Below are 10,445 nucleotides of genomic sequence, written 5' to 3' on the forward strand. Positions count from 1 at the left end.
AATTGAATTTTAGTGATTGGAATTTTTAAAAGAATTAAATATATAAATACGGACTAATAATAATAATAACAAGAATAATATCTAAACGGATGAAAGTAAATAGTCGAATATTTGAAACCGAAAATTAATTTAAGAGGTCGAATTTTTGAAGAATTGAATTTTAGTGATTGGAATTTTTAAAAGAATTAAATATATAAATACAGACTAATAATAATAATACCAAGAATAATATCTAAACGGATGAAAGTAAATAGTCGGATATTTGAAATTGAAAATTAATTTAGGAAGTCGGATTTTTGAAGAGTTGAATTTTAGTGATTGGAATTTTCAAAAGAATTAAATATATAAATACGGACTAATAATAATAATACCAAGAATAATATCTAAACGAATGAAAGTAAATAGTCGGATATTTGAAATTGAAAATTAATTTAGGAAGTCAGATTTTTGAAGAGTGGTTTTAAAGAACATAAGTTTTGAAGATGAGACTTAAAATTTGGAATGTAGAAAATTCATTGAGATCAACATAAATTAATTATATACAAATTTTCACATATGATGATTAGACATAATTAAAGCAACGAAGATAAAATATAAATTATTTTAAGTTTTAAAAAACAATATTCTATCCTAAAAAATTATCTCTTAGTTGTGTTTAAGTTGAGCTAACTAAATTGGTAGGAATAAAATAAGATAACCAATAAAAGGGAATGATTGAATTAATTAATTATGGATGTTAGAGGTTTTTAAAAGAATTATTAAGAATTTGGGCAGCCTAATGGGCTAGCTTGAAATGGACATGGGCCATGAGAGTGATTGGCTCAAGGAGGAATAGGGCCCTTCATGAACAACTTTGGACCTGGGCTCCAACTTAAGCCCATACCCGCCACCATGGGCAAGCCCAAGGCCCCATCACCTTCACAGCCCACTTATTTGAGAAGATGCTACCCCCACCATCAAGCTTGGGTTGGGCTCCAACTCAAGCCCAAACCCATCACCAAGAGCAAGCCCAAGAGCTCCAAACTCCCTCACAGCCCACCTCTCCAACCTCCGCCTAGGCATCACCCTCGTCCACGGCCTCAGCCGAGGCTTCTCCAACTCTCCCATTACCAGCAACTCCAATGGAAACAACACGAGAGCCTCGAGATTATTGTAGAGGACAAGGCCCCAAGTCTTTAAACCTATGTTCATAACCACATGCTTTATGTAAACGAAGTCTATGGACATGCTCACCAAGTAGGCCACTCCCCAGCTATACGCCATGACACTGAACTGATTATCTGTTAGCACATAAAGCACACTTCCACCGAAGATGGTGGCGAGGGAGAGCCAAGTCTTTACCGACGGCCATGGCTGGTGCAAGAAGAGGGTCTCTCGCACTGCAACAAAGATGGGGACAGCTGACCTTACCACGATGAACGTGTCAACGTTGGAGTGGAGGAGGAGCTCACTGTTGGTGAAGATGGAGATGTAGAACAAGACTGTAGAACAAAGACTATTAGAATCTTTAATTTCATTTTCTACACCTATCATTATTATATGTAATTAATTCATATATCTTATCATTATTGTATATAATTAATTAAAATAATATTTATATTTTAGATAAAAATATATATAAAAAAACAATTTTTTAGAATCCGAATAACATCCTTCTAAAATCCAAATTACATCTTTTTTTAATTATACACGTTTATATCCTATTATTATATGGGATTAAAAAAAGGTGAGTATAGTTGTCTACTCATCTAATACGGACAGATTCTGCCGTGGTCATAGATTATGTAGATGGCCGTTGACTCCAATTACAATCAAAGATTCAATCACTAGACCGGCATCAGAACCGAATAATCTTTTAACCAGCATCACAACTGAATAATCTTTTATAATTCTTCATCACTACATTTACGAATGAAGCATGCTCAAAATTGGCTAAAACTTCTACAACCGATTCTCCCAACAAAAAAGGAAAAAGGAAAAAAGAATTTCCACAATTGAATAAAGGCCTCTAAGTATTCACCTCATGAGAGCCCAAATTAGGCTCTTCAATCCTCATCATATTTTCTTATTGGTATTATTTTAGTGACAAAGTCAGTCTAAATTTTAATATTTTTTGAATATTTTATTTCATGAAGATCTACATGAACCTTATTAATATATTACTTCTAAATTTTACATTATGATCATCAATTATATTAAATAAAAATATATTAATATATCAATTACGGCTATGAGATTATGACAAATATGCATGTCTTGTAAGGTTTAAAAAAATAAGAATCAAAAGAAATTTGACCAAGCTGACTGACTCTTGTGGAATTCCCTTTTTGGATAAAAATGAAGGAAAATAAAATATTATTTTTAATAATAAAAAATAACAAAAGAAAATTGCTTTTTTAATTGAGTTCTTGTTTTTTTTTAATAAAAGATTAATAATTATCTTTTTCTTAAGAGTCTTTTTATGCTTTTTTTATTCCTAAAAACTATAAATTAAATATTTAAAAATGATAAGAAAATTAATTTTTTTCTCTATTTTATTTCATGTTATATTTAATTTGTTCTTATTGATTTTTTTATGTTTAATGTGTGTTTTTCTGTCAATTGTATTTTATGTTTTATTTAATTTATTCTTATTGGTTATCTATTATATATTATAATTTTGTGTTTAATGTATTAGAAAATGAAATTAAAGATTCTAATAAAAATTATATATATATATATATATATATATATATATATATATACATAGATTTTACACTCCAATAATAACATAAACAAAATTCTAACATTGTCCCTCAACTTTTCTTTCTTCCATACCCTACCATCAACTGCCACATTTTCCTTTTTTTTTTTGTTAAGATTTGACATGACAAGTGAGTTCTAAAAGAAAAGAGATTGATATGCGACGACCAATCATGCCACACAATTTTTTTTTTCAATCATGTTTATCAATGTTTTTAAGCTTAAAACATAGGGAACCAACATACCATATTATTTTTATTTTTTCTTTTTCCTCTTTCTTCATTTTAGCTTTTGACTTTTTTTATAATATGTTAGACACACATTCTCATGCAATATTTTTAAATTTTTTTTTTCATTCTTTCATCTTTTGATTTTAATTATTTATGAACACTTTAAACATAAAATAATACTAATAATAATATATAATAAATAATTAATGAGAAAAATAATATAAAAATAAATACATAATGAAAAATTTTAGTTTTTTATTTATAAGTATCTAATTTCACTGTGATTTTAATTTTTTTTTATTAAAATGTTTAATATTTTTAATTAAAGAAGATAAAAACTTGATTGTGATTCTAATGTTTTGATTTATTAAAACTTTTAATTTTTTTATTGCATAAAAAAATCTTTTTCATAAAAAATTATATTTAATCATTTATATTAATTTTCTCTTAATTTTATTAAAAATTAAAATTTGTGCATACCTTATCAAAAAAAAAAAAGAGTGGTATATCCTTCATACCATAGGAGTTCTTTTAACATACTTTAATGTTATTTTTTTGTGATACAAACTTTTTCATAAAACCAAATAAAAGTGGTACATTCTTCTCACCATGGTGCTACTTTTTAGCACACTTTAGTGTTACTTTTTTTTTTTTTTTTTTCCATAAAAGAGTGTTTTTCCATAAAAGAGTGGTACCATTTTTTGCAGAAAAGTGTGATATCTTCTTTTCCAAGGGTTATGTCGATTAATGCGCAATTTTAATGTGTAAAAATTTAATTTTTAACAATATTAAGATAAAATAATATGAATGATTAAACATATTTTTAATGACAAATTTTATTTTTTATTTTATATAAATAAAAATTTAAAATTTTAACAAAACAAAATGTCAAAAGTTAAAATCACAATTAAGTTTTTATTTTTAATTAAAAATATTAAAAAAATTAATCAATAAAAAAGTTAAAATCGCAATCAAGTTAAACACATAAGGAGAAAGGTAAAACCATAATCATCCATTTTGATTTTCATATAAAAATTTTAAAATTTTAAAAATAGAAATAATTAAAATTAATCCAATCATGTGGTATAGTTGGTTGCCACCTATCATCTTTATTTATTTTTATTTAAAAAAAAAAAAATCATGATCATGGCAAAAGGACTGCCACCCTTAAGCCAAAATCTCCCTAAAAACCCTCCTAGCACCAATCACATATAACACTCGGAGACATGGCCACCTAAAAGTAGTTTAATAAATATCATAATTATTCTTGCATTTGATAAAAATATTTTAAAATAGGATTTCCAAATATAAATTCTAATGATACTAATGAGTTAGTTATATGTCTTCTTTCCGTTTTTGTCCCCTCCTAAAAGTAGAAATTAAATGAGGAAAACAACATATTGATTATACAATGTTTTTACATAAAGGAAAATATTTGATTAAAATAGATGAGATTAAACCATTTGAAAACCACTCTAAGTTATTAGAACCATTTTTAAAGATAATTCTCTATCATTTTTAAAAATAAAACTTTATTTAAAAACTCCATTGAAAAAATATCTAACAAAATAATATGAAAAGAGAAATTTATTAATAAATTCCTTAGTTCTTGTAAATTAAAGCTAATCGATTAAGGAAAATTGCCCTAGAAGGGGGTAAATTGGATTTTTGAAAATCTTTTCCAAACAAAATAAATTTAAACAATTTAAAGAATAAAAATAAAGAGATAGAGATAAAGAAGTCAAACACAATATTTTATAGTGGTTCGACACTTTCTACCTACGTCCACTCTCCTCAAATTCCAACCGAATGAGGGTTTCACTATTCTTGAAGCTTTAATCAAACTTTCAATCATTTATAATTGAATTCCAACTCAAATAAACTCTACAAGATTCCTTAAAGTACTAGATGGAAATGAGGGCTTTTGATGAGAAACAAGCAAGTAGAAAATTAATAGTAGATGTTCTCTACATAATAAATGAAATGAAACTCTCAATTTATAGGTCTTTAGCTTCAAGCACCAAAAAATGTTCCAACAGACTCTTCTGGATTGACTTAATTCCATTTACTTTTAATAATTTTTTCCCCATGGAATTAAATTTAATGGATTTTGCTTTTCTTCCATGGAAATGAAATTAACATTTGCATTCCCCACCCCCAAATGGTGAACAATGTTTGAATTGAGAAAGCCGTTCTTTTTCTTAAGCTTCCACCGACAAATTTAAGTACCATGGTGACTAATTAAAGAAGAGGATTAACATTCTTTTGGCATAGGGTAGTTGAAATCAAGGAAATGTAAATTGTACTGGGTTGGAAAGGTGGGAATGGCCAAATTTGAAACAATAAATTTGTCGGTTGGTAGGTGAAGTGGCCCTTATGGTGAATTATATGATCATCAGATTCATCACTTTCAAAATAGGTATGGACACTTTATTTATTTATTTATTTTATCTTATTTTACTACTTGTTTCAATTTTTTATTTTATTTATTTTATTTTACTTTTTATAATATGAGGCTTTCGTGATCAAACCCATGGCCCTATTGTAAAATCTTAGCTCTATGTCAATTTATTTATTTATTTTTAAATTTGACAATTTTATTTAAAAAATCAATTGATGCTTAGTGAAAATAGACTAGCATACTAGAAAAATATATAAGTGCATCTTATCTACGATAGCAAAGACTAAAAAAAAACTAACTTCTGTTTGTAAAGGCTTATTCCAAAATGAATTTTGGACAATACCAAATCGATTGCTATTTTTACATCGATACTAATTACTAAATAATGAATGAATATGGCAAACATATGACAATATATGATGCACATAATTGTATTATTTTAGGAAATATCTAGGAACAATAAAAGGGTTACAATTATAATGTTGAAGTTTATATGTTTGGTACATTTTTTATGCATACACATTGTCTACAACTTCAAATTTAATCTTTATATAGAGTCATTTTATTACAAGATGTGTAAAATTACAATCATTTTCGAAATATATAGGAAATGAATAAGAAATAATGACATTGAGATGAATTCCATTGAATTCAAACACTCAAAAGTAGCTCATAATCTTCGAAATTACAACTCACATATACAATTCTATTTTCCATTTTATATTATTTTAAGCTTCAATTCTTTCTTTCTTTTTTTTTTCCTTTTTTATTTTTTTACATATAAATTTTGAATTTTATAATTTTTTACATCATATTTTCTTATTGGTTTTATTTTGGTGACAATCTAAATTTTAAAATTCTTTGAATATTTTATTTCATGATGTCCTAGGATGAATTTTATTAATATATTACTTCTAAATTTACATTGTGCTCATCAATTATATTAAATAAAAATATATTATTCAACATAAAAAAAATAATTCTAAAACCATATGTTTAACATGCAACTTTAGAAACTATACCTAGTATGTAACTTAATTCCCGCTATGAAATTATGACAAACATGCATGATTTGTAAAATTAAAATAATAAGAATCATCTCTAAGGCAATCTATGTGGTTACCCTGAGAAAAGAGACCCCACAACAACCGATAATACCTCCAAGGATGCCTAATTAATGCTAAAGAACTGAGAATTGGTCTCCTTCCATGACTACCGCCTCTCGAGGTAGTTGTTCTTCCGCCAAATTTCTACACCAGTCTTAGCTGCACGAGCTTCGATCTCTTCAACTTTCTAAATTTTTTAATAAATATCATAATTATCCTTATATTTGATAAAAAAATATTTTCAAAATTTAATTTTCCAAATGTAAAATGTTTGGAATCCATCATCAAATACGCGTTTGTAAAATGAAGGGCACATTTTTATTCATTTATCTTGGAAGCATATTTTATTTTTCATATATCATTTTTAGTCATCTCTCTATCTCAAAATACCTAGATATTAGATGAATTTTGGACTAATGGAGTCAAATGCATTTAGATAAAGCTTAAAGGAGGTAAGTGAAATTAACTCTTTTAAAAAAAAGTTTGTCAGTCGTACCAATGATTTCCTATGATATTATAGTATATAACTCCTTATCATACATCCGTGAGTTGTCTCATAGATCCAATTTATTTAACTTATGTTTGGTTCATAGGTCCACTATATTTAAGTTATATTTGGTTCCTAAAATGATTTTATCATATTTGATTATAATATAAAAATATTTTTAAAAAAAATCAAATAGAAATAAGATTAATTAGAGATTTATGAAATTTTAAATTATTTAATCTTTATATAAAATATTTAAAATGAGTAAAATGAATTTGAAATAGTATTTAAAAATAATTTATTGCCATTAAATTTATTTTTTATTTTTTATTCTTTTCTTTTCTTCTACTCTTCACATTATCCGGGGATCTCTTTGCTTTCAATTTTCTGTGTGTTATGAGAATCATATTGTGTAAGCTAGTAATTGTATCATCATCTTTTGGGCCGTCCACACACCATCAACCTTTTTATCTTTTGGCCAACATGGGCCAAACCTGCCTTAAGATCCAAATAGAATTGTCCACCCATTTCTTTTGGGAAAGGAGAGAAATGGGCCACTACATCATGCAGCGAGCCATATAGCCCAACGCCTCTTTGTTTGGAATAGACGGGAGAGGTTTATAAAGCAGTTCTGATGTGGGATCAACGTAAAGAGATTTTTAAAGCAAAAATCAACCTTGTTCATGCGGAGGGCTTGGTTTGGGATAGATGGGAGAGGTTTATAAAGCAATTCATTTTGCTCACAATGGATGAGACAAGTGCTCCACTCTGCTGCATTTGTTTGTGTTGGTATATAAATAACATAATTTTTTTTTTTCAATATGTTTTCATAATTAAATACGATTTTTTTTACCATTTTGAATATATTTTCTTATTTAAATATCATATATATAATAAATTTAAAACATTAATACATTTATATAAAAATGAATAAATAATATCATAAATATTATTATTATTTAATTATATATATTTTATAATTATTTTTAATTTTAATAAAATATAAATTATATAGATTTGATCATCAACCATAAATTGATAATTTTTCTATGGATGATTATGAAAATATGGTTTTCTTCAAAAGTTTCTTCCACAACCCACAAACATCCGTACCCTTGCAACTTTTCATACATCACATCAATCACCCCACAAAAAAGAGTGGAAAAAAAGAGTTTACCGCCAAAGTAGTATTTCTTTGGAAAAAAAAACCCAAACTAATCCAGTTTACAAACTATTTGCCAAAATACTCTTTTGAATCCACATCAGCAATCCACATCAACAAGCCATCTTCGTCAAACTTGTTTTTTTACTTTGGAGACCCAATTTTTTCCCGAAATCAACAATCCAAAAAGTATTCACTTCTCTGCAGCTCCACCATCTGTGGCTCCATTTTCTCTCCTCACCGGCTGCGGCTCCCACTAGTGGCTCCCACCAGCAGCTAGGTAAATTTTTTTCGGGTTCATGAGTTTTTTCCCACTCATTTTCCTTAGCTTTCTCACCAACCAAACAGAGGAAAACAAGTTGTTTTGAAAATTTTAAAAATCTCAAGTTGTTTTCAATTTCATAGCTATCCAAAAAACTTGAAAAACCCTTTCCTCCACCTTGTATTCCTCTTATCCTGGAACCCGGAAAACCTTAACCTTTGCCTCATTTTCCTCTCATCTCGGAATCCTGATAACTATCGATCTGCCCATGATTCATCTTCATCGTGATCCAAAATATGGGTTTCGAATTGGATGAAGGTGGGGGAGAGAGAGAGACTTAGAGAGGTTAAGGTTTTTTCGGATTGGGGTTTCGAAATGGAGAAAAAAAAATTCTTTTTTCTATAAAAATGGAGTTAATATGTTGGAAATTAACATAGTTACAAGGCATCAAGTGGCTATTAATTTTAGAAAAGAATATGTTTCAGTGAGTTCCTTAAAATTGGGACAAATGGTCTATTGCTATCTGGCTTTGATTATACCTGGAATAATGATGATGTATTACAAGACAGGGCCACCCCTGATGAATTTGTGACTACAATATCATTTGGTTTATTATTTTCTGTTATCCCTGCACATGAAGTGTAAATTTTTCTTTTTCGCCAATTCCAATCACAAATTGGATGATGATAACTGTTGATGATGTTTTTTCCTTTTAACTTTTCTTGGATAAGTATGTGCAATATGTTATTATGCCTTGGTTATTAAAATGAGAGTTTACTGACTGAAAGTTGAAGGGTTTGAAATTAAATATGGCCTTTAGCAGGGTGCTTAGGGGAAACCTATGAAATCCCAATATGGAATGGAAATACACTCCTACTTAATGTAGAGCTTAATGTACTGATCTTTGCTTTACACTGATCAAAGCACGCTCTTCACATTAGTGCTAATTTTTCATATTTTTTGTGGCATATTTTACATGTTCAACTTTCTCAACCATTACTACTGGTAAAATTTCAACAGGCTTACAATTACTTGCTCCCGGATAGAAGCTTCAATTCCTCACAAACATGGGCCTGCTATTGCTGGTTATGAGGCAGTAGCTTGCTTGATCTTATCCATCAACTATTTCTAAAAGTACCTTAGTGGTTGTAAGCATGTTTGTTAAAAAACTTACAATACAATGATATAATTCATTTTCCTGATGTAAATCTTATTTATTGCTTGGCTGTATCTCATTTGAAGTGTATTTTATGGTACAAATATAATGCACAATACAATGATACACGTACAACAATACATATGAACAACAAATATTAATATTTGCCTAGTGAGAATCTGGAACTAAAATTTATAGCCAAAAATTCAAAAAGCTTTGTTTTGTGGATTTTGTAAAACACCTATGCATTAAAGTAAAACATTGGGAAAAATGACTCATTATTTTTTGTAAGAATCTGCTTCTTCCAGGTTTAATACATATTTATGGGAATCTTCTTGACATAAGACATATGGAAGCAACTTCAAAAAGTTACAGAAAAAGAAAAGTGAAAGCCTCTACACTTCCTAATAAATCCTTAGGGTTGTGAGTTATAATTACTTGTTTATTATTAAAATATTTTATCTTCTTATTTATTATAATTACTAGATTTATCGAGAAACCATCATTACAAATGCTTAAGTTTTTCAAATTATTTTTAAATTTGTTTTCATAATTTATTAACTTTATAAAATTGGAAGTGATTATTAAATTTATTTTTGTTTCTTTTTCTCCTCTAAAAAAATATATTCTTTTTATTATATATATATATTTTTTAAAAAATTTATTAGGATCAAGGAGATTTGAGTGTGTCATTTTTCAATCATCATTTTTGTAAAGATAATGCTATTGCGCATATAACAATCTCTTCCCCATTATAGGGCTCCTAGAACTCGAATCATGACCAAACTCTAGGGCTCCTAGAACTCGAATCATTTAATGGCATGTGGAACATTTAATAACACCTATACAAATGCTAACAACTTTATAAAACTGTAAAAAGACATGTAGAACCTAGGCTG

The 10,445-nt window shown here is 28.0% G+C and overlaps 1 protein-coding gene across 1 annotated transcript; it reads right to left on the bottom strand.

The window, feature by feature from the left end:
• Positions 1–918: 918 nt before the first annotated feature.
• Positions 919–7,494, bottom strand: LOC104878448 (GDP-mannose transporter GONST3). Its single transcript, XM_059743056.1, has 2 exons — positions 7,461–7,494; positions 919–1,481 (listed from the first exon to the last, which is right to left on the bottom strand). The coding sequence occupies exons 1-2, from the start codon at positions 7,492–7,494 to the stop codon at positions 919–921; spliced, it is 597 nt and encodes a 198-aa protein (XP_059599039.1).
• Positions 7,495–10,445: the final 2,951 nt, after the last annotated feature.

The sequence above is a fragment of the Vitis vinifera genome, chromosome 15, assembly GCF_030704535.1.
Source record: "Vitis vinifera cultivar Pinot Noir 40024 chromosome 15, ASM3070453v1".
NCBI lineage: Eukaryota > Viridiplantae > Streptophyta > Magnoliopsida > Vitales > Vitaceae > Vitis > Vitis vinifera.

Bases quoted from the DNA above. Each gene is read 5' to 3' on its own strand.
- LOC104878448 (XM_059743056.1), bottom strand. From the start codon at position 7,494: ATGGGTGGACAATTCTATTTGGATCTTAAGGCAG. The intron at 1,482-7,460 runs GTTTGGCCCATG...TTTGTTCTACAG, and splicing joins CTATTTGGATCTTAAGGCAG to TCTTGTTCTACATCTCCATC.